Source organism: Ciona robusta, unplaced genomic scaffold, assembly GCF_009617815.1.
Source record: "Ciona robusta unplaced genomic scaffold, ASM961781v2 AP042763.1".
Taxonomy (NCBI): domain Eukaryota; kingdom Metazoa; phylum Chordata; class Ascidiacea; order Phlebobranchia; family Cionidae; genus Ciona; species Ciona robusta.
In genome coordinates this window covers 14,134-40,532 of record NW_028323142.1, presented here as the reverse complement: position 1 = coordinate 40,532, position 26,399 = coordinate 14,134, and the positions used below count along the sequence as shown (strand labels likewise).

General features: G+C 41.7%; 3 protein-coding genes across 3 annotated transcripts in view; 1 reads left to right on the top strand and 2 right to left on the bottom strand.

Annotated features, from left to right (window-relative positions):
- Window positions 1-18,916, bottom strand: part of LOC149722736 (cubilin-like) — a 47,315-nt gene extending 28,399 nt beyond the window's left edge. The window contains exons 1-9 of the mRNA XM_089893700.1: window positions 18,757-18,916; window positions 18,598-18,680; window positions 17,650-17,828; window positions 17,187-17,331; window positions 16,093-16,271; window positions 14,530-14,677; window positions 14,251-14,429; window positions 13,053-13,200; window positions 12,823-13,004 (exon numbers count right to left, since the gene is read on the bottom strand). Coding sequence (XP_089749826.1) covers window positions 12,823-13,004; window positions 13,053-13,200; window positions 14,251-14,429; window positions 14,530-14,677; window positions 16,093-16,271; window positions 17,187-17,331; window positions 17,650-17,828; window positions 18,598-18,680; window positions 18,757-18,854 — 1,341 coding nt within the window. The 5' untranslated portion in view covers window positions 18,855-18,916. The remainder of the gene's footprint in view (window positions 1-12,822; window positions 13,005-13,052; window positions 13,201-14,250; window positions 14,430-14,529; window positions 14,678-16,092; window positions 16,272-17,186; window positions 17,332-17,649; window positions 17,829-18,597; window positions 18,681-18,756) is intronic.
- Window positions 18,917-19,626: 710 nt separating this feature from the next.
- Window positions 19,627-20,568, top strand: LOC149722735 (peflin-like). Its single transcript, XM_089893702.1, has 4 exons — window positions 19,627-19,786; window positions 19,839-19,998; window positions 20,046-20,189; window positions 20,243-20,568. The coding sequence occupies exons 1-4, from the start codon at window positions 19,766-19,768 to the stop codon at window positions 20,470-20,472; spliced, it is 555 nt and encodes a 184-aa protein (XP_089749828.1). The 5' UTR covers window positions 19,627-19,765; the 3' UTR covers window positions 20,473-20,568.
- A 48-nt stretch (window positions 20,569-20,616) lies between these two features.
- LOC149722734 (dynein axonemal assembly factor 3-like) lies at window positions 20,617-26,341 on the bottom strand. Its single transcript, XM_089893701.1, has 11 exons — window positions 25,946-26,341; window positions 25,179-25,312; window positions 25,035-25,128; window positions 24,762-24,919; window positions 24,527-24,703; window positions 24,332-24,454; window positions 24,154-24,279; window positions 23,617-23,779; window positions 21,166-21,280; window positions 21,037-21,111; window positions 20,617-20,969 (listed from the first exon to the last, which is right to left on the bottom strand). Exons 1-11 carry the CDS (start codon window positions 26,016-26,018, stop codon window positions 20,825-20,827), a joined length of 1,383 nt encoding a protein of 460 aa, XP_089749827.1. The 5' UTR covers window positions 26,019-26,341; the 3' UTR covers window positions 20,617-20,824.
- Between the last annotated feature and the right edge of the window lie 58 nt (window positions 26,342-26,399).

The following is a 26,399-nucleotide window of genomic DNA, read 5'->3' as shown; positions in this document are numbered from 1 at the left end:
CCCAACGCATTCCCAACGTATTCCCAACGCATTCCCAACATATTCCCAACGTATTCCCAACACATTCCCAACGTATTCCCAACGTATTCCCAACGCATTCCCAACGTATACCCAACGTATTCCCAACGCATTCCCAACGTATTCCCAACACATTCCTAACATATTCCCAACGTATTCCCAACACATTCCCAACACATTCCTAACATATTCCCAACGTATTCCCAACGTATTCCCAACGTATTCCCAACGTATTCCCAACACATTCCCAACGTATTCCCAACGTATTCCCAATGTATTCCCAACATATTCCCAACGTATTCCCAACACATTCCCAACGTATTTCCAACGTATTCCCAACGCATTCCCAACGTATTCCCAACGTATTCCCAAAATATTCCCAACGTATTCCCAACATATTCCCAAAATATTCCCAACGTATTCCCAACGTATTCCCAACGTATTCCCAACGTATTCCCAACGTATTCCCAATGTATTCCCAACATATTCCCAAAATATTCCCAACGTATTCCCAACACATTCCCAACGTATTTCCAACGTATTCCCAACGCATTCCCAACGTATTCCCAACGTATTCCCAACGTATTCCCAACGTATTCCCAACGTATTCCCAATGTATTCCCAACATATTCCCAAAATATTCCCAACGTATTCCCAACACATTCCCAACGTATTTCCAACGTATTCCCAACGCATTCCCAACGTATTCCCAACGTATTCCCAATGTATTCCCAAAATATTCCCAACGCATTCCCAACGTATTCCCAACACATTCCCAACGTATTCCCAACGTATTCCCAACACATTCCCAACGTATTCCCAACGTATTCCCAATGTATTCCCAAAATATTCCCAACGCATTCCCAACGTATTCCCAACGCATTCCCAACGTATTCCCAACGTATTCCCAATGTATTCCCAACGTATTCCCAACACATTCCCAACGTATTCCCAACGTATTCCCAACACATTCCCAACGTATTCCCAACGTATTCCCAATGTATTCCCAAAATATTCCCAACGCATTCCCAACGTATTCCCAACGCATTCCCAACGTATTCCCAACGTATTCCCAATGTATTCCCAACGTATTCCCAACGTATTCCCAAAATATTCCCAACGTATTTCCAACGTATTCCCAACGTATTCCCAATGTATTCCCAACATATTCCCAAAATATTCCCAACGTATTCCCAACACATTCCCAACGTATTTCCAACGTATTCCCAACGTATTCCCAACGTATTCCCAACGTATTCCCAATGTATTCCCAACATATTCCCAAAATATTCCCAACGTATTCCCAACACATTCCCAACGTATTTCCAACGTATTCCCAACGCATTCCCAACGTATTCCCAACGTATTCCCAATGTATTCCCAACATATTCCTAACGTATTCCCAACACATTCCCAACGTATTCCCAACGTATTCCCAACACATTCCCAACACATTCCCAACGTATTCCCAACACATTCCCAACGTATTCCCAATGTTTTCCCAACGTATTCCCAACACATTCCCAAAATATTCCCAACACATTCCCAACATATTCCCAAAATATTCCCAACGTATTCCCAACACATTCCCAACGTATTTCCAACGCATTCCCAACATATTCCCAACGTATTCCCAACGTATTCCCAATGTATTCCCAACATATTCCCAAAATATTCCCAACGTATTCCCAACACATTCCCAACGTATTTCCAACGCATTCCCAACATATTCCCAACGTATTCCCAACGTATTCCCAATGTATTCCCAAAATATTCCCAACGTATTCCCAACGCATTCCCAACGTATTCCCAACGTATTCCCAATGTATTCCCAAAATATTCCCAACACATTCCCAACGTATTTCCAACGTATTCCCAACGCATTCCCAACGTATTCCCAACGTATTCCCAATGTATTCCCAAAATAATCCCAACGTATTCCCAACGCATTCCCAACGTATTCCCAACGTATTCCCAACGTATTCCCAACGTATTCCCAACACATTCCAACGCATTCCCAACGTATTCCCAACGTATTCCCAACGTATTCCCAACGCATTCCAACGCATTCCCAACGCATTCCCAACGTATTCCCAACGTATTCCCAACGCATTCCCAACGTATTCCCAACGTATTCCCAACACATTCCCAACGTATTCCCAACGTATTCCCAACACATTCCAACGCATTCCCAACATATTCCCAATGTATTCCCAAAATATTCCCAACGTATTCCCAACGCATTCCCAACGTATTCCCAACACATTCCAACGCATTCCCAACGTATTCCCAACGTATTCCCAACGTATTCCCAACACATTCCAACGCATTCCCAACGCATTCCCAACGTATTCCCAACGTATTCCCAACGCATTCCCAACGTATTCCCAACGTATTCCCAACACATTCCCAACGTATTCCCAACACATTCCAACGCATTCCCAATGTATTCCCAACGTATTCCCAACACATTCCCAACGCATTCCCAACGTATTCCCAACGCATTCCCAACGTATTCCCAACACATTCCAACGCATTCCCAACGTATTCCCAACGTATTCCCAACGTATTCCCAACACATTCCAACGCATTCCCAACGCATTCCCAACGTATTCCCAACGTATTCCCAACGCATTCCCAACGTATTCCCAACGTATTCCCAACACATTCCAACGCATTCCCAACGTATTCCCAACGTATTCCCAACACATTCCAACGCATTCCCAATGTATTCCCAACGTATTCCCAACACATTCCCAACGCATTCCCAACGTATTCCCAACGCATTCCCAACGTATTCCCAACACATTCCCAACGCATTCCCAACGTATTCCCAACACATTCCCAACGTATTCCCAACGTATTCCCAACGCATTCCCAAAATATTCCCAACGCATTCCCAACGTATTCCCAACGTATTCCCAACGCATTCCCAACACATTCCCAACGTATTCCCAACGTATTCCCAACGCATTCCCAACACATTCCCAACGTATTCCCAACACATTCCAACGCATTCCCAATGTATTCCCAACGTATTCCCAACACATTCCCAACGCATTCCCAACGTATTCCCAACGCATTCCCAACATATTCACAATGTTTTCCCAAAATATTCCCAACGTATTCCCAACACATTCCAACGCATTCCCAATGTATTCCCAACGTATTCCCAACACATTCCCAACGCATTCCCAACGTATTCCCAACGCATTCCCAACGTATTCCCAACGCATTCCCAACATATTCCCAACGTATTCCCAACACATTCCCAACGTATTCCCAACGTATTCCCAACGCATTCCCAACGTATACCCAACGTATTCCCAACGCATTCCCAACGTATTCCCAACACATTCCTAACATATTCCCAACGTATTCCCAACACATTCCCAACACATTCCTAACATATTCCCAACGTATTCCCAACGTATTCCCAACGTATTCCCAACACATTCCCAACGTATTCCCAACGTATTCCCAACGCATTCCCAACGTATTCCCAACACATTCCTAACGTATTCCCAACACATTCCTAACATATTCCCAACGTATTCCCAAAATATTCCCAACGTATTCCCAACGTATTCCCAACACATTCCCAACACATTCCTAACATATTCCCAACGTATTCCCAACACATTCCTAACATATTCCCAACGTATTCCCAACACATTCCCAACACATTCCTAACATATTCCCAACGTATTCCCAACGTATTCCCAACGTATTCCCAACGTATTCCCAACACATTCCCAACGTATTCCCAACGTATTCCCAACGCATTCCCAACGTATTCCCAACACATTCCTAACGTATTCCCAACACATTCCTAACATATTCCCAACGTATTCCCAAAATATTCCCAACACATTCCCAACGCATTCCCAACGTATTCCCAACGCATTCCCAACGTATTCCCAACGTATTCCCAATGTATTCCCAAAATATTCCCAACGCATTCCCAACGTATTCCCAATGTATTCCCAACACATTCCTAACGTATTCCCAAAATATTCCCAACGTATTCCCAACGTATTCCCAAAATATTCCCAACGTATTCCCAACGTATTCCCAACGTATTCCCAAAATATTCCCAATGTATTCCCAACGTATTCCCAACGTATTCCCAATGTATTCCCAACGTATTCCCAACGTATTCCCAACGTATTCCCAACGTATTCCCAACACATTCCTAACGTATTCCCAACGTATTCCCAACGTATTTCCAACGTATTTCCAACGTATTCCCAACACATTCCTAACGTATTCCCAACGTATTCCCAACGTATTCCCAACACATTCCCAACGTATTCCCAACGTATTCCCAACGTATTCCCAACGTATTCCCAACGTATTCCCAACACATTCCTAACGTATTCCTAACGTATACCCAACACATTCCTAACGTATTCCCAACACATTCCTAACGCATTCCCAACGCATTCCCAACACATTCCCAACATATTCCCAACGTATTTCCAACGTATACCCAACGTATACCCAACGTATTTCCAACGTATTCCCAAAATATTCCCAACGCATTCCCAACGCATTCCCAACACATTCCCAACATATTCCCAACGTATTTCCAACGTATTCCCAACGTATTCCCAACGTATTCCCAACGTATTCCCAAAATATTCCCAACGTATACCCAACGTATACCCGACGTATACCCAACGTATTCCCAACGTATTTCCAACGTATACCCAACGTATACCCAACGTATTCCCAACGTATTCCCAACGTATTCCCAACGTATTCCCAACGTATACCCAACGTATACCCGACGTATACCCAACGTATTCCCAACGTATTCCCAACGTATACCCAACGTATACCCAACGTATACCCAACGTATACCCAACGTATACCCGACGTATACCCAACGTATACCCAACGTATTCCCAACGTATTCCCAACGTATTCCCAATGTATTCCCAACGTATTCCCAACGTATACCCAACGTATTCCCAACGTATTCCCAACGTATACCCAATGTATTCCCAACGTATTCCCAACGTATTCCCAACGTATTCCCAACGTATTCCCAACGTATTCCCAACACATTCCTAACGTATTCCCAACGTATTCCCAACGTATTTCCAACGTATTTCCAACGTATTCCCAACACATTCCTAACGTATTCCCAACGTATTCCCAACGTATTCCCAACACATTCCCAACGTATTCCCAACGTATTCCCAACGTATTCCCAACGTATTCCCAACGTATTCCCAACGTATTCCCAACGTATTCCCAACGTATTCCCAACGTATTCCCAACGTATTCCCAACGTATTCCCAATGTATTCCCAACGTATTCCCAACGTATACCCAATGTATTCCCAACGTATTCCCAACGTATTCCCAACGTATTCCCAACGTATTCCCAACGTATTCCCAACACATTCCTAACGTATTCCCAACGTATTCCCAACGTATTTCCAACGTATTTCCAACGTATTCCCAACACATTCCTAACGTATTCCCAACGTATTCCCAACGTATTCCCAACACATTCCCAACGTATTCCCAACGTATTCCCAACGTATTCCCAACGTATTCCCAACGTATTCCCAACGTATTCCCAACACATTCCTAACGTATTCCTAACGTATACCCAACACATTCCTAACGTATTCCCAACACATTCCTAACGTATTCCCAACACATTCCTAACGCATTCCCAACGTATTCCCAACGTATTTCCAACGTATACCCAACGTATACCCAACGTATACCCAACGTATACCCAACGTATTCCCAACGTATACCCAACGTATTCCCAACGTATTCCCAACGCATTCCCAACACATTCCCAACATATTCCCAACGTATTTCCAACGTATACCCAACGTATACCCAACGTATACCCAACGTATACCCAACGTATTCCCAACGTATACCCAACGTATTCCCAACGTATTCCCAACGTATTCCCAACGTATTCCCAACGTATTCCCAACGTATTCCCAACGTATTCCCAACACATTCCTAACGTATTCCTAACGTATACCCAACACATTCCTAACGTATTCCCAACACATTCCTAACGTATTCCCAACACATTCCTAACGCATTCCCAACGTATTCCCAACGTATTTCCAACGTATACCCAACGTATACCCAACGTATACCCAACGTATTCCCAACGTATACCCAACGTATTCCCAACGTATTCCCAACGCATTCCCAACACATTCCCAACATATTCCCAACGTATTTCCAACGTATACCCAACGTATACCCAACGTATACCCAACGTATACCCAACGTATTCCCAACGTATACCCAACGTATTCCCAACGTATTCCCAACGTATTCCCAACGTATTCCCAACGTATTTCCAACGTATACCCGACGTATACCCGACGTATACCCGACGTATACCCAACGTATTCCCAACGTATTCCCAACGTATTCCCAACGTATTCCCAACGTATTTCCAACGTATACCCGACGTATACCCGACGTATACCCGACGTATACCCGACGTATACCCGACGTATACCCAACGTATACCCAACGTATACCCAACGTATACCCAACGTATACCCAACGTATACCCAACGTATACCCAACGTATACCCAACGTATTCCCAACGTATTCCCAACGTATTCCCAACGCATTCTCAACGTATTCCCAACGTATTCCCAACGTATTCCCAACACATTCCCAACGCATTCCCAACGTATTCCCAACGTATTCCCAACGTATACCCAACGTATACCCAACGTATACCCAACGTATACCCAACGTATACCCACGTATCCCAACGTATACCCAACGTATTCCCAACGTATACCCAACGTATACCCAACGTATACCCAACGTATACCCAACGTATACCCAACGTATACCCAACGTATACCCAACGTATTCCCAACGTATTCCCAACGTATACCCAACGTATACCCAACGTATACCCAACGTATACCCAACGTATTCCCAACGCATTCCCAACGTATTCCCAACGTATACCCAACGTATTCCCAACGTATTCCCAACGTATTCCCAACGTATTCCCAACGTATTCCCAACGCATTCCCAACGTATTCCCAACGTATTCCCAACGTATTCCCAACGTATTCCCAACGTATTCCCAACGTATTCCCAACGTATTCCCAACACATTCCCAACGTATACCCAACGTATCCCAACGTATTCCCAACGTATTCCCAACGTATTCCCAACGTATTCCCAACGTATTCCCAACACATTCCCAACGTATTCCCAACGTATCCCAACGTATTCCCAACGTATACCCAACGTATCCCAACGTATTCCCAACGTATTCCCAACGTACCCAACGTATTCCCAACGTATTCCCAACGTATTCCCAACGTATACCCAACGTATACCCAACGTATTCCCAACGTATACCCAACGTATTCCCAACGTATTCCCAACGTATTCCCAACGTATTCCCAACGTATACCCAACGTATTCCCAACGTATTCCCAACGTATTCCCAACATTCCAACGTATTCCCAACGTATTCCCAACGTATTCCCAAACATTCCCAACGTATTCCCAACGTATTCCCAACGTATTCCCAACGTATTCCCAACGTATTCCCAACACATTCCCAACGTATTCCCAACGTATTCCCAATGTATTCCCAACATATTCCCAACGTATTCCCAACACATTCCCAACGCATTCCCAACGTATTCCCAACGTATTCCCAACGTATTCCCAACGTATTCCCAACGTATTCCCAAAATATTCCCAACGTATTCCCAACGTATTCCCAACGTATTCCCAAACATTCCCAACGTATTCCCAACGTATTCCCAACGTATTCCCAATGTATTCCCAAAATATTCCCAACGTATTCCCAACGTATTCCCAACGTATTCCCAAATATTCCCAACGTATTCCCAACGTATTCCCAACGTATTCCCAACGTATTCCCAACGTATTCCCAACGTATTCCCAACGTATTCCCAACGTATTCCCAACACATTCCAACGTATTCCCAACGTATTCCCAACGTATTCCCAACGTATTCCCAACGTATTCCCAACACATTCCTAACGTATTCCCAACGTATTCCCAACGTATTCCCAACACATTCCCAACGTATTCCCAACGTATTCCCAACGTATTCCCAACGTATTCCCAACGTATTCCCAACACATTCCTAACGTATTCCCAACGTATACCCAACGTATTCCAACGTATTCCCAAACATTCCCAACGCATTCCCAACGCATTCCCAACACATTCCCAACATATTCCCAACGTATTTCCAACGTATTCCCAACGTATACCCAACGTATTCCAACGTATTCCCAAATATTCCCAACGCATTCCCAACGCATTCCCAACACATTCCCAACATATTCCCAACGTATTCCAACGTATACCCAACGTATTCCCAACGTATTCCCAACGTATTCCCAACGTATTCCCAACGTATACCCAACGTATACCCAACGTATTCCCAACGTATTCCCAACGTATTACCCAACGTATACCCAACGTATTCCCAACGTATTCCCAACGTATTCCCAACGTATACCCAACGTATACCCAACGTATACCCAACGTATTCCCAACGTATTCCCAACGTATTCCCAACGTATACCCAACGTATTCCCAACGTATACCCAACGTATTCCCAACGTATTCCCAACGTATACCCAACGTATACCCAACGTATTCCCAACGTATTCCCAACGTATTCCCAACGTATTCCCAACGTATTCCCAACGTATTCCAACGTATTCCCAACGTATTCCCAACGTATACCCAACGTATTTCCAACGTATTCCCAACGTATTCCCAACGTATTCCCAACGTATTCCCAACGTATTCCCAACACATTCCCAACGTATTCCCAACGTATTCCCAACGTATTCCCAACGTATTCCCAACGTATTCCCAACGTATTCCCAACGTATTCCCAACGTATTCCCAACGTATTCCCAACGTATTCCCAACGTATTCCCAACGTATTCCCAACGTATTCCCAACGTATTACCCAACGTATTCCCAACGTATTCCCAACGTATTCCCAACGTATTCCCAACGTATTCCCAACGTATTCCCAACACATTCCTAACGTATTCCCAACGTATTCCCAACGTATTTCCAACGTATTCCCAACGTATTCCCAACGTATTCCCAACGTATTCCCAACGTATTCCCAACGTATTCCCAACACATTCCCAACGTATTCCCAACGTATTCCCAACGTATTCCCAACGTATTCCCAACGTATTCCCAACGTATTCCCAAACGTATTCCCAACGTATTCCCAACGTATCCCAACACATTCCTAACGTATTCCCAACGTATTCCCAACGTATTCCCAACACATTCCTAACGTATTCCCAACGTATTCCCAACGTATTTCCAACGTATACCCAACGTATACCCAACACATTACCCAACGTATTCCCAACGTTACCCAACGTATTCCCAACGTATTCCCAACGCATTCCCAACATTCCCAACATATTCCCAACGTATTTCCAACGTATACCCAACGTATACCCAACGTATACCCAACGTATTCCCAACGTATACCCAACGTATTCCCAACGCATTCCTAACGCATTCCCAACACATTCCCAACATATTCCCAACGTATTTCCAACGTATTCCCAACGTATTCCCAACGTATTCCCAACGTATTCCCAACGTATACCCAACGTATACCCAACGTTCCCAACGTATTCCCAACGTATTCCCAACGTATTCCCAACGTATTCCCAACGTATACCCAACGTATTCCCAACGTATACCCAACGTATTCCCAACGTATTCCCAACGTATTCCCAACGTATTCCCAACGTATTCCCAACGTATTCCCAACGTATTCCCAACACATTCCTAACGTATTCCAACGTATTCCCAACGTATTCCCAACGTATTCCCAACGTATTCCCAACGTATTCCCAACGTATTCCAACGTATTCCCAACGTATTCCCAACGTATTTCCAACGTATACCCAACGTATACCCAACGTATACCCAACGTATACCCAACGTATTCCCAACGTATACCCAACGTATTCCCAACGTATTCCCAACGCATTCCCAACACATTCCCAACACATTCCTAACGCATTCCCAACGTATTTCCAACGTATTTCCAACGTATACCCAACGTATACCCAACGTATACCCAACGTATACCCAACGTATTCCCAACGTATACCCAACGTATACCCAACGTATACCCAACGTATACCCAACGTATTCCCAACGTATACCCAACGTATTCCCAACGTATTCCCAACGTATTCCCAACGTATTCCCAACGTATTTCCAACGTATACCCGACGTATACCCGACGTATACCCGACGTATACCCAACGTATTCCCAACGTATTCCCAACGCATTCTCAACGTATTCCCAACGTATTCCCAACGTATTCCCAACACATTCCCAACGCATTCCCAACGTATTCCCAACGTATTCCCAACGTATTCCCAACGTATTCCCAACGCATTCCCAACGCATTCCCAACACATTCCCAACGTATACCCAACGTATACCCAACGTATACCCAACGTATACCCAACGTATACCCGACGTATACCCAACGCATACCCAACGTATACCCAACGTATACCCAACGTATACCCGACGTATACCCAACGCATACCCAACGTATACCCAACGCATTCCCAACGTATACCCAACGTATACCCAACGTATACCCAACGTATTCCCAACGTATTCCCAACGTATTCCCAACGTATACCCGACGTATACCCAACGTATTCCCAACGTATACCCAACGTATACCCAACGTATACCCAACGTATACCCGACGTATACCCAACGTATACCCAACGTATTCCCGACGTATACCCAACGTATACCCAACGTATACCCGACGTATACCCAACGTATTCCCAACGTATACCCAACGTATACCCAACGTATTCCCAACGTATACCCGACGTATACCCAACGTATACCCGACGTATTCCCAACGCATTCTCAACGTATTCCCAACGTATTCCCAACGTATTCCCAACGTATTCCCAACGTATTCCCAACGTATTCCCAACGTATTCCCAACGCATTCCCAACGTATACCCAACGTATACCCAACGTATTCCCAACGCATTCTCAACGTATTCCCAACGTATTCCCAACGTATTCCCAACACATTCCCAACGCATTCCCAACGTATTCCCAACGTATTCCCAACGTATTCCCAACGTATTCCCAACGCATTCCCAACGCATTCCCAACACATTCCCAACGTATACCCAACGTATACCCAACGTATACCCGACGTATACCCAACGTATACCCAACGTATACCCAACGTATTCCCAACGTATTCCCAACGTATTCCCAACGTATACCCAACGTATACCCAACGTATTCCCAACGTATTCCCAACGTATTCCCAACGTATTCCCAACGTATACCCAACGTATACCCAACGTATTCCCAACGTATTCCCAACGTATTCCCAACGTATACCCAACGTATACCCAACGTATTCCCAACGTATACCCAACGTATTCCCAACGTATTCCCAACGTATTCCCAACGTATTCCCAACGTATACCCAACGTATACCCAACGTATTCCCAACGTATTCCCAACGTATTCCCAACGCATTCTCAACGTATTCCCAACGTATTCCCAACGCATTCTCAACGTATTCCCAACGTATACCCAACGTATACCCGACGTATACCCAACGTATACCCAACGTATTCCCAACGTATACCCAACGTATTCCCAACGTATTCCCAACGTATTCCCAACGTATACCCAACGTATACCCAACGTATTCCCAACGTATTCCCAACGTATTCCCAACGCATTCTCAACGTATTCCCAACGTATTCCCAACGCATTCTCAACGTATTCCCAACGTATACCCAACGTATACCCGACGTATACCCAACGTATACCCAACGTATTCCCAACGTATACCCAACGTATTCCCAACGCATTCTCAACGTATACCCAACGTATACCCAACGTATACCCAACGTATACCCGACGTATACCCAACGTATACCCGACGTATACCCAACGTATACCCAACGTATTCCCAACGTATTCCCAACGCATTCTCAACGTATACCCAACGTATACCCAACGTATACCCAACGTATACCCAACGTATACCCAACGTATACCCAACGTATACCCAACGTATACCCAACGTATACCCAACGTATACCCGACGTATACCCGACGTATACCCAACGTATACCCAACGTATACCCGACGTATACCCAACGTATACCCAACGTATACCCAACGTATACCCAACGTATACCCAACGTATACCCAACGTATACCCAACGTATACCCAACGTATACCCAACGTATACCCAACGTATACCCAACGTATACCCAACGTATACCCAACGTATACCCAACGTATACCCAACGTATACCCAACGTATACCCAACGTATACCCAACGTATACCCGACGTATACCCAACGTATACCCAACGTATTCCCAACGTATACCCGACGTATACCCGACGTATACCCAACGTATTCCCAACGTATTCCCAACGTATTCCCAACGCATTCTCAACGTATTCCCAACGTATTCCCAACACATTCCCAACGTATACCCAACGTATACCCAACGTATACCCAACGTATACCCGACGTATACCCAACGTATACCCAACGTATACCCAACGTATACCCAACGTATACCCAACGTATTCCCAACGTATTCCCAACGTATTTCCAACGCATTCTCAACGCATTCCCAACGTATTTCCAACGTATTCCCAACACATTCCCAACGTATTCCCAACATATTTCAAACACCTTCCAAACTTACCTCCACATAGTCACAACACGACTCCGTTCTCAACTCCAACACAATCAGTTCAACTAGAAAAGCTGGAATGCTTGGTTTGATTGTCCAAACACAATCCGCATTGTTTGTGTATAACGATGGGTAATTGGGTGAAGTGAAATACTGGGGGTTAAATGTTGCCGACATGTTTCCTCCACATTTAGCTGTAAAACAATATTTTAATAAAGGTATTTTTCCGAGTACCGACGTACCGATCATATACGTTGCATTGAATCCACTTCTTGAAACGGATGAATCACTTTTGAAATAAACACTCAACGAATGCCCGACGGATGTAAACGTACGTGACCCGATGATGTTTCCGTTTAACTTTCCAACACGCTGCCCTCGTTCAAATATCTTACAATTTAAAACAACTTTTTATTTATACATGCACTATGACCTAGCTTCGAACCCAGTATCCCTAGTAGACGATAGGGTACAACCTATTTCAAAGCTTGGTTTATTTAATGTGAACTTAATGAATGATTGGAACAATTCTGCGTAATGAATGAGTTGAGGAAAGACACAATAAACGAAATAGTAAAACACTGCCTGCATTAAACGCACAACTGATGGATTTGTGGTTGCATCACCAAACGTGGCATTCACGGGCGAATAATGCAGTGTGTGACATAGCGTGTGCATGATACATACACGTACAAAGAAGATATTCGTCTACCTGGTTCTCCAACCCTGACCTGGATTCGAACCCAGGATCCTTTGTTCTCCAACCCTGGCCTGGATTCGAACCCAGGATCCCTGGTTCTCTAACTCTGACCTGGATTCGAACCCAGGATCCCTGGTTCTCTAACTCTGACCTGGATTTGAATCCAGGACCCCTGGTTCTCCAACCCTGGCCTGGATTCGAACCCAGGATCCCTGGTTCTCCAACCCCGGCTTGGATTCGAACCCAGGATCCCTGGTTCTCCAAACCCTGGCCTGGATTCAAACCCAGGATCCCTGGTTCTCCAACCCTGGCCTGGATTCGAACCCGGGATCCCTGGTTCTCCAACCCTGGCCTGGATTCGAACCCAGAATCCCTGGTTCTCTAACCCTGGCTTGGATTCAAACCCAGAATCCCTGGTTCTCTAACCCTGGCCTGGATTCAAACCCAGGACCCCTGGTTCTCCAACCCTGGCCTGAATTCGAACCCAGAATCCCTGGTTCTCCAACCCTGGCCTGGATTCAAACCCAGGACCCCTGGTTCTCCAACTTTGGCCTGGATTCGAACCCAGGATCCCTGGTTCTCTAACCCTGGCCTGGATTCGAACCCAAGGCCCCTGGTTCTCCAACTTTGGCCTGGATTCGAACCCAGGATTCCTGGTTCTCTAACCCTGACCTGGGTTTGAACCCACAACCCCTGGTTCTCCAACCCTGGCCTGGATTCGAACCCAGAATCTCACCCACCTCCACAAAATCACAACAATCCTCAGTATGGACTGTAGTAAAGGTGACTTGAACCTGACCTCCCCTAGTCGTATGGAAGTTCCAAAAACAGTGTGCATTGTTAGGGTAATCGTTGGGGTGGTTGGGTGACCAGAAGGTTTGTGGGATAGTCGTTGCCGTGACGCTGGCACCGCATGTCACTGTAATGTTACAACTTGTTAGGCTGTCAGTAAATTTTAGTGACATTACCTTGTTTTATACTTTAGAGACATTACCTTGTTTATACTTTAGTGACATTACCTTGTTTATAAGTGGCAGTGAAGCCACGACGCTGAACGGACGCGTCGGTGAAGAATCTGACATTCATCTGGTTTAGGGTTGATGTGTAAGATGTTGGGGTTAGGGGGGTTCCTTTCAACTTACCCAATGTTGCGTTACCCTCCGTTATCTACCATATAAAAATCATATTAATACAAAAAGTTGTTACCTAGACTATGTTGTTATGTAGACTACCCCTACTGACCAGACTGATGTAGGATTTCTTAAAAGTTTATCAACGTGTCTTATGCATTACCGGGGCGGATTTAAGTAAAATGAAAGCAAAAGTCGCACACCCGCCATGACGACCAATTATGCTTTAGGATGAAATAAACGCGACACTTATCAACTTAACACAAAAGCCAAACTTAGCAACGGAAGTAAAACTAGGAAACAATGCAGAAGAACATCACAACAAACTACACACAAAAACCACAAATATTTAACGAATACCTCACACCCTCCCCTTCAAGCAAAACAAAAATTTTTAAAATAAAAAACATCAACCGAGTAGCGTGTTGATTCGCGTTTTACGCCTACCAGCCCCGACTGTGCTTCCGACACCGTAGCAAAGTTGGTTGCGCCACTGCCTTGAACCCAGTGGTAATGAGTTCAAGGCTGGTTGTTGCTACCATTGTGGGCGTATGTGTCTTTGGGCAAGACACTTAATGACAATTGCTCCAACCCAGTGGTCACTAATGGGTTGTAAAAATTTACTGCCATACATAAAATTTAAAAAAAAACACAAAAAAAAAATTACCCACAAAGTAACATACTTGGTAACTTGGCAGCTGGCACGAGGTGTATTAACACCCGTGTTATAACGACTGTCGTTTTCCGGCCACACAAGGAAAAAATAAGTTACATTCATTCATTCACATAAAGATCATAAAACAAACATAAAAATCATATTATTAAACATTTGTCCGGCGCCGTGGCGTAGTGGTTAGCGCGCCTGCCTGTAACCATTAGGTAATGGGTTCAAGGCTCGTCGCTGCTACCATTGTGGGCGTATGTGTCCTTGGGCAAGACACTTAACGACAATTGCTCCAACCCAGTGGCCACTAATGGGTTGTCCAAATTATCAGGCATACATAAAAAAATGAAAAAATTCCCCAAAAAATAACCACCCACAAAGTAACACACATGGTAACTCGTAAGCTGGCACGAGGTGTTAAACCCGTGTGATAACGACTGTCGTTTTCCGGCCACGCGAGGATAAAGTAAGTTACATTCATTCATTCATTCTTTCATTCATTCATAAAGATCATATAACAAACATAAAGATCATATAACAAACATAAAGACCATATAACAAACATAAAGATCATATAACAAACATAAAAATCATATAACAAACATAAAGACCATAATATTAAATATAAAGATCATATTTAAAAACATAAAGATCATATTATTAAACATAAAGATCATATAACAAACATAAAGATCATATAACAAACAAAAAGATCATATTTATAAAACATAAAGATCATATTATTAAACATAAAGATCATATTATTAAAGCATAAAGATCATATTAACCTCCACATAATCACAACACGGTTCTGTTTGAACGTCGTGAAACGTAATTTCAATTTGGCTTCCAATGTTCGTGATTAAAGTGATGACACAATCCAAGCTATTGATGTAACTTCCAGGATAACCGGGTGATGATAGAGTTTGTGGAGTTCGGCCAACTGCGAGGGTACGTGAACAGCTAGCTGTAAAATATAAGGTTTGTTTGTAATACACTACATATCATATAAGGTTTGTTTGTAATACACTACATATCATATAAGGTTTGTTTGTAATACACTACATATCATATAAGGTTTGTTTGTAATACACTACATATCATATAAGGTTTGTTTGTAATACACTACATATCATATAAGGTTTGTTTGTAATACACTACATATCATATAAGGTTGTTTGTAATACACTACATATCATATAAGGTTTGTTTGTAATACACTACATATCATATAAGGTTTGTTTGTAATACACTACATATAATATAAGGTTTGTTTGTAATACACTACATATCATATAAGGTTTGTTTGTAATACACTACATATCATATAAGGTTTGTTTGTAATACACTACATATCATATAAGGTTTGTTTATAATACACTACATATCATATAAGGTTTGTTTGTAATACACCACATATCATATAAGGTTTGTTTGTAATACACTACATATAATATAAGGTTTGTTTGTAATACACTACATATCATATAAGGTTTGTTTGTAATACACTACATATAATATAAGGTTTGTTTGTAATACACTACATATCATATAAGGTTTGTTTATAATACACTACATATCATATAAGGTTTGTTTGTAATACACTACATATCATATAAAGTTTGTTTGTAATACACTACATATCATATAAGGTTTGTTTGTAATACACTACATATCATATAAGGTTTGTTTGTAATACACTACATATCATATAAGGTTTGTTTGTAATACACTACATATCATATAAGGTTTGTTTGTAATACACTACATATCATATAAGGTTTGTTTGTAATACACTACATATCATATAAAGTTTGTTTGTAATACACTACATATCATATAAGGTTTGTTTGTAATACACTACATATAATACTGTACTTACCGATCTTATAAGTTGACCGATATCCCGTCTTAACACCCGAACCATCCGAATGGAAATGTAGATTAATTGTTCCATTGGTTGAAATAAAAGTTTTGTTGCTAACTCTCCCGCTAACATGTTCCAATAAAACTGCTCCATCGCTTACCTATCAACACAAGGTTACCCATCAACACAAGGTTACATCGCTTACCTATCAACACAAGGTTACATCGCTTACCTATCAACACAAGGTTACATCGCTTACCTATCAACACAAGGTTACATCGCTTACCCATCAACACAAGGTTACATCGCTTACCCATCAACACAAGGTTACATCGCTTACCCATCAACACAAGGTTACATCGCTTACCTATCAACACAAGGTTAACCCTAACCCCCATCAAAATAATCCTAGATCCGCCTATGAACCCCAGTGTATGATAATATACGGCAGCTTAAAGGTAAGCCCATGTAATGTTACCTTTAAATAATCGCAGCAACTTTCACTGTCCCCTTCAACGATTGTGAAAACAACCTCCCGACCATAGGGGGCGCTAATGCTCCAATAGTAATCCCGATTATTTTGGTAAGAGCTTGTAAAACCTGGTGTTTCTAGATATCGGATATCGATGCCTGCTGTTGCATTAAACCCTTCACGATCTGCAAACATAAATATTAAGCCTTGATTATTCCATCCCTATACACATAATGCCTTACAGAACATAAATATACATAGAATTATGCGAAGAAGTAGGTACACAATTTCCGCTTAGGGCTGAAAATATTTAAAACTAAAATTAAAGAAAAAACCACAAAGGGTTAATAAGCGTAAAACAAATCACTGAACACCAACGTTATTGGCTCTGGTGCAAAGGGCTGGCATTCAATCTTCAAACTTTCGGTTTGTTCTTACCGGGTCTACATACACACAATAGAACATTTTCATGTGTTTTTTGTGTGATTGGCACAAGTTTTGGGTTTTAGTATAGGGGTTGGGGGTTGAGTCCAATATGTAAAAAAACGTAAAACAAACAGCTCCCCACAGAATAGAAAAACAAATTTGTTATTGCCTCCTAGTGAAAATTGTGTAACTACTTCTCAGCATAGTGCGATGTTTATTACCTACCTTCAAATAATCTGCTGGATCTACTATGGCCAGCTATTTTAAGTCAGTAACTACTTAGTGCATTTTCCATGTAAATGTAATATAAGCAATAAAACTAAGGCAGTATTGTGAGCATTAATTAAAAACAATGAAGAGAATGGAATTAGCAGCAAAACAATGGTCATTAAAACACGTTACGGGTAAAACCTACTTGAGTAAAAAGTGTCAAACAAAAGCGTGGCTGCTAAACCCAGTATAAAATAACTCATCTTAAGCTATATTTAATTGAAACAATATAATTAAAAGAAAAGTCGAAATACTCACATCGGCATGTATGGTCGGTACAAACCAAATCGCTTCTACAAACAGCAACCACACCGCACAACTCCCCAGGTACCTTGGCACATCTATAAAACCACGTTGTTAGTCAGGTAGTTTAAAGTTGGCGCGCAAACAATAGATATAACATTAACACTTACGTACCCAACTGTGAGAACTTCAGTATTCGGGCAAACCACATTCGCGTTTATAGATTGATTCAAGATTAGAAGCAATGCGACGGTTAAAAACATTTTATTCATTATAGTCACGAGGGCTCTAACCCTAAAACTTTTAATATATTAATTATCAGCAATAATAAATGACCCTTCTTAGTTGCTTTGCGTATACCGTATGCCAAATAGCTCCAGCAGCTTTTAACAAATACAACAATTTATTCCTTGAGGCGTTTCCACGAAAAACATTTCTCGCTCAACTAGCCCATCGTAAGTTAAACCTGTTTGTCCAAAAACAAATATTTACGATTTGATTTTGAAAATTCAACTAAATTATACAGACATTCCAAACTACCTTGGAATCGGTTGAATGACGTCACGCCGATGACATTCCACACAAGTGACGTCATCCATGAATATCATCATCATTTGCGACATCAACAGTTGATTGAATGTCCATCGTTATACCAATGGCGAATATTAAGGCGGTTATACCAAAGCATATGAAACCAACCGCCATCCACATGCGTTGTAAAGATATAACGGCGATTTTGTAAGTAAATAATATCCGTTGCGAGTCTTTGGTTTATGTAAGTAAATAATATCCGTTGCGAGACTTTGGTTTATGTAAGTAAATAATATCCGTTGCGAGTCTTTGGTTTATGTAAGTAAATAATATCCGTTGCGAGTCTTTGGTTTATGTAAGTAAATAATATCCGTTGCGAGTCTTTGGTTTATGTAAGTAAATAATATCCGTTGCGAGTCTTTGGTTTATGGAAGTAAATAATGTTGCGAATGGGGAATATACCAGACGGCGGACACACATTTGTGGATTTGGCCATAGAAACCTGATTTGTCGATCACGGGTATTTTTTAATAAATGTTTCGGCAACACTCTTTGGCTGCGAGTTTGACAAAATTTAAGTTTATTTGTTTTGGAAATCAAAATCGTTTTTATTATTTTAACAGTTAATTTTAAAACCAAAAACCCGAAATACATGGCGTTTTATGGTCAACAGGTATTTACATCATGTATAACTATGTATACATAATTAGACTCACGTTTTACAGCCAGGTTACGGCGCTCCCCAACTTGATCCAACTGTGGTGGCTTGGTTCCATTCTGTAGACGCCGACAGAAGTGGTCACATATCTGCCGGGGAATTACAACAAGCGTTGACTAATAACGACTGGTCCAGGTTCAAACTGGAGACATGTTACCAGATGATTTGTAAGCATCTTCCACAACATTACTAAAACTAAAACAAGTACTTTCAGCCATGTTTGATCGGAATTACTCTGGCACGATCGACATCCATGAATTTAGTTCCTTATGGGGATTCATCAACCAGTGGCGACAAGTATTCATGGCGTACGACCAGGATCGGTCCGGCTACATCAGTGAAAACGAGCTACATACAGGTATAAGGAATGATGGTACAATGGATATCTTATATAACATTACGTTTTACCAGCTTTCACTAGAATGGGTTTCAATGTGACATCACAATTCACACGAACAGCAATGTGGAAGTATGACGTTTACAATCGACAACAATTAACTTTTGAAGATTTTATAAATTGTTCGGTGTTGATTCAGTCGTTGACGGGCCAATTCAAGCAGCGTGACGCTCAGATGCGCGGGAACGCACAAATAAGTTACGACGACTTCATGTGCGTTGCAGTCAATAATATTAAACCTTGAATTATTGCAAAACAAATCTAATTTAGTTCAATATGTATATAAGTGTCGTATTTAATAATTGTGTCACAATATATGAAATAAAAACAAGAAACATTATGACATCATACTCATTTTCAAGTTGGTTTTAAAAATATAAACCCGAAATAATATTTACCAATTTATTCATTCGAACTATTACAAGTTACAGAATTTACATAAAACCGACGTTTGCTGCAACGCGCCACTTTATGTAGAAAACAACTGCTTAAAATATTTGTGACAAAATAAGTACCTGTTAACGAGGTGTTTATAAAAATACTCGGTGGGTTATATGAAAATATATGGTAGCACCATTATGACATCACAGTGAGGTTTATGCTTTGTTAAACTTAGCGAAACAGTTTGAAACGAGAGCTTCTGATTGGTCCAAACTTGGTTGAAATCCAACATCACCAGCCATTGTTAATATTCGGTTCGAGAATCCGTCAACTTGTGTTTTGTCGAGATCGAGTATAAACCTGCGGAAAAATCGTCACAACATCGCCATCTAGTGTACAACAACGCCATCGTGTGGTTGGTACTTACTTGACGAGCTCAATGTTTAATCTCGAATGTTCGGCAAAAATATCTTTCAACGACGGAACCAAGAGATGAACCATGCTGTGTAATAGTTATATAATGATGACATCATAATGATGACATCACAATACTAACCTCGCTGATACAAATGCAGCGTTGAACAAATTCTTGAATTTCGACTTACGCGGCAATTCGTTCACAAAATTTAATGGAAGAAAGTGAACACAAACTTCTTCGCAGGGAATCGGCGCTGCGGGGTAAGATGGATTAGTGGGGTAAGATGGATTATGTGGGGTAAGATGGATTCGATGGGGTAAGGTGGATTAGTGGGGTAAGGTGGATTATGTGGGGTAAGATGGATTCGATAGGGTAAGGTGGATTAGTGGGGTGAGATGGATTATGTGGGGTAAGGTGGATTATGTGGGGTAAGATGGATTACGTGGGGTAAGATGGATTACGTGGGGTAAGATGGATTAGTGGGGTGAGATGGATTATGTGGGGTAAGGTGGATTACGTGGGGTAAGATGGATTAGTGGGGTAAGATGGATTAGTGGGGTGAGATGGATTATGTGGGGTAAGGTGGATTATGTGGGGTAAGATGGATTCGATGGGGTAAGATGGATTCGATGGGGTAAGGTGGATTACGTGGGGTAAGGTGGATTATGTGGGGTGAGATGGATTATGTGGGGTAAGATAGATTACGTGGGGTAAGATGGATTATGTGGGGTAAGATGGATTCGATGGGGTAAGATGGATTACGTGGGGTAAGGTGGATTACGTGGGGTAAGATGGATTATGTGGGGTAAGATGGATTATGTGGGGTAAGATGGATTATGTGGGGTAAGATGGATTATGTGGGGTAAGATGGATTATGTGGGGTAAGATGGATTATGTGGGGTAAGATGGATTATGTGGGGTAAGATGGATTATGTGGGGTAAGATGGATTATGTGGGGTAAGATGGATTCGATGGGGTAAGATGGATTACGTGGGGTAAGGTGGATTACGTGGGGTAAGATGGATTATGTGGGGTAAGATGGATTCGATGGGGTAAGGTGGATTAGTGGGGTAAGATGGATTATGTGGGGTAAGATGGATTCGATGGGGTAAGATGGATTATGTGGGGTAAGATGGATTACGTGGGGAAAGATGGATTACGTGGGGTAAGATGGATTATGTGGGGTAAGATGGATTATGTGGGGTAAGATGGATTCGATGGGGTAAGATGGATTATGTGGGGTAAGGTGGATTCGATGGGGTAAGATGGATTACGTGGGGTAAGATGGATTACGTGGGGTAAGATGGATTACGTGGGGAAAGATGGATTAGGTGGGGTAAGATGGATTATGTGGGGTAAGATGGATTATGTGGGGTAAGATGGATTACGTGGGGTAAGATGGATTATGTGGGGTAAGATGGATTATGTGGGGTAAGATGGATTCGATGGGGTAAGATGGATTATGTGGGGTAAGATGGATTCGATGGGGTAAGATGGATTATGTGGGGTAAGATGGATTATGTGGGGTAAGATGGATTACGTGGGGAAAGATGGATTATGTGGGGTAAGATGGATTACGTGGGGAAAGATGGATTATGTGGGGTAAGGTGGATTATGTGGGGTAAGATGGATTCGATGGGGTAAGATGGATTATGTGGGGTAAGATGGATTCGATGGGGTAAGGTGGATTAGTGGGGTAAGATGGATTATGTGGGGTAAGATGGATTACGTGGGGAAAGATGGATTATGTGGGGTAAGATGGATTATGTGGGGTAAGATGGATTACGTGGGGTAAGGTGGATTATGTGGGGTAAGATGGATTATGTGGGGTAAGATGGATTATGTGGGGTAAGATGGATTATGTGGGGTAAGATGGATTACGTGGGGAAAGATGGATTATGTGGGGTAAGGTGGATTATGTGGGGTAAGATGGATTCGATGGGGTAAGATGGATTATGTGGGGTAAGATGGATTATGTGGGGTAAGATGGATTACGTGGGGTAAGGTGGATTATGTGGGGTAAGATGGATTATGTGGGGTAAGATGGATTATGTGGGGTAAGATGGATTACGTGGGGAAAGATGGATTATGTGGGGTAAGATGGATTACGTGGGGTAAGATGGATTATGTGGGGTAAGATGGATTACGTGGGGAAAGATGGATTATGTGGGGTAAGATGGATTATGTGGGGTAAGATGGATTCGATGGGGTAAGGTGGATTATGTGGGGTAAGATGGATTCGATGGGGTAAGATGGATTATGTGGGGTAAGATGGATTCGATGGGGTAAGGTGGATTAGTGGGGTAAGATGGATTCGATGGGGTAAGATGGATTATGTGGGGTAAGATGGATTCGATGGGGTAAGGTGGATTAGTGGGGTAAGATGGATTATGTGGGGTAAGATGGATTACGTGGGGAAAGATGGATTATGTGGGGTAAGATGGATTACGTGGGGTAAGATGGATTATGTGGGGTAAGATGGATTACGTGGGGTAAGGTGGATTATGTGGGGTAAGATGGATTATGTGGGGTAAGATGGATTCGATGGGGTAAGGTGGATTACGTGGGGTAAGATGATAATCAACGAACCGTAAAACTCTCGGTGTGATGTTCGTTCATGCGTCACTTCACTTTCAGAATCCCGTCGTTCTGGTTCAACGATTGCAACGACATCATTCTTAATGCTCTGTTGCCCGCTCGACAGCTCGTGAAACAACAACGTTAAGTTGTGTAGGGTGATGTCTTCGACTGTCTGTATATGATATCTATGTTAGTATATATGATATCTATGTTAGTATATATGATAACTGTGTTAACATATATGATATCTATGTTAGTATATATGATATCTGTGTTAATATATATGATATCTGTGTTAATATATATATGATATCTGTGTTAATATATATATGATATCTGTGTTAATATATATATGATATCTGTGTTAATATATATATGATATCTGTGTTAATATATATATGATATCTTTTTTAATAAATATGATATCTGTATTTACATATGATATCTATGTTTGGTATATATAACGTCTATGTTAGTATATATGATATCTATGATGGTATATATGATATCTATTATCTATGTTAGTATATATGATATCTATGATACCTTTGTTGGTTTCCCGTTGGCAGTTTTAAACAAACTTTTATCTTCAGCATCGAGGCCGAATGCCACGTACGGTCCAGTGATCATGTCGCCCCAATAACCTCGACACGGGACGCGCTCACCGTCCCTCTAATGAAAGGAAATGTTATTTCTATCCACTGTACGTAATATATAACCTTACCCTCTTCAACAAAATCCCGCAAGCCATAGAATTATTCGGGCGATCGTAAATCCCCTCCCGAGTTTCAAACGCGACGCCGTTTTCCCTCCATCGAAAATATTCGTTTTTTGTGACAACTTTCGCCTAAAATTGGGGTAATATACAATGTTGGGGTAATATACAATGTTGGGGTAAACACGAAAACACAAAACTCACCCCAAGTTCATGAAGTTTCATTGATAGATCCCAATCGAACACCCCCTTTCTTGCGTCGTAACGAACCCCAAGATATTGTCGTAGCCTGTTATCCCATAAACTTGAAATGTTAAAATATTTTGGGTTTGGTTCCCGCCAGAACTTGAAGATACCTTCCAGATAATCCCGTTCTTTATACTTGAAATAAAGGCTTATTATTACTTGGTTCGGTATGATTATGACATCACAAACCCACTTTTAGTTGTGAAAGATCAATTGTCGGCATTCTTTCATCAAAGTAATCTAGGTCTGTTATCATCTCAATAAACAAATTCGCTTTTTCTTGCAAATATTGCGCGCTTTGTTGGCGAATTAATGCATTTCCATAAAGTTCGGAAAATAAATCAACTTTCTCTGTAATTCATATTTATTTATTATTAATATGGGGTAACATATATTAAAAGTAACCAAATACTCTCGGCTTGAATAAAGTATCATGGTAACCATAGAAATCATAATAATCATATACCTTGCAATCCAACTTTATCGCTAGGTTCCAACGCAAGCGTCAACAACAACAAATGTCGGCCAAGCAGTTCAAGGTTGTTCTCAACGACGTAAATCTAAAGTTAAAAAATTAATCAAGTTACAAATATTATGACATGATACTTACGTGAATCTTTCGTTTCTTATGTCGTCTCCTCTGCGCCATTGTCTTTAAGATATGACGGCAATCTCCGCTTCCAATCAAGAGGATGTTCATTACTTCGATCCCCTCCTCGTTTGTTGGCAAACAACCTCGCACATCTGTGATGTCACAAGTCATGTATTATATAATGAATAAATATGAGGGAAACGTCGTTATAGCACGGGTGTTCTGTTTTATTCACCTCGTGCCCGCTTACAAGTTACCACGTATGTAACTTATTTATTCTCGCATGGTCGGGCAACGACAGTTGTTATAACACAGGTGTTCTGTTTCATACACCTCGTGCCCGCTTACAAGTTACCACGTATGTAACTTATTTATTCTCGCATGGTCGGGCAACGACAGTCATTACTCATTATAACACAAATGTTCTGTTTCATTCACCTCGTTCCCGCTTACAAGTTACCACGTATGTAACTTATTTATCCTCGCATGGCGGGGCAACAACAGTCGTTATAACACAGGTGTTCTGTTTCATACACCTCATGCCCGCTTACGAGTTACCACGTATGTAACTTTGTGGGTGATTGTTTTTGTGTGGCTGATAATTTGGACAACCCATTAGTGACCACTGGGTTGGAGCAATTGTTGTTAAGTGTCTTGCTCAAGGACACATACGCCAACAATGGTAGCAGCATCGAGCCTGGAGCCCATTTCGTCCGGTCCAGAGTTGAGCACTCACCACTTTGTCACAGCGCGTTAATAAATGCACATTATGATGTCATAATCACCTTCTTGAAGGTCAATAGCAGGGGAAAACCCCCACATCGTTACTGATCCAAAGCCTTCTCCTGAAGTTGTCATTTTAAAACATTCGCCACAAATTTAGGATTTATTCAAATTTATAAATTTATTTGGAACAATTTTCACTTTTCCTTGTAAACCTATTTAAAATTAAGTGTAGTATTACATTGTACGTTTTATATCTAAGCTTGCGTCTCAACTAAACTCGAATGATTTAAACTTTTCAATTCTAGAACCAAAGAACAGACAAAAGAGTCACCAACATAGAAACAACATTCATGTTTCGTTGATTTTGACAAAACAACTTAAAAAAAACAATTAATTTAAACCTTGTAGACATTCACTTATCAGTTCGTTTATATTTAAACTTATGTTTGGTGTCTATACTCACTACTGCCACGGAGCGGTAAAAGTTACACTAAACAATATCCGATAGATGTC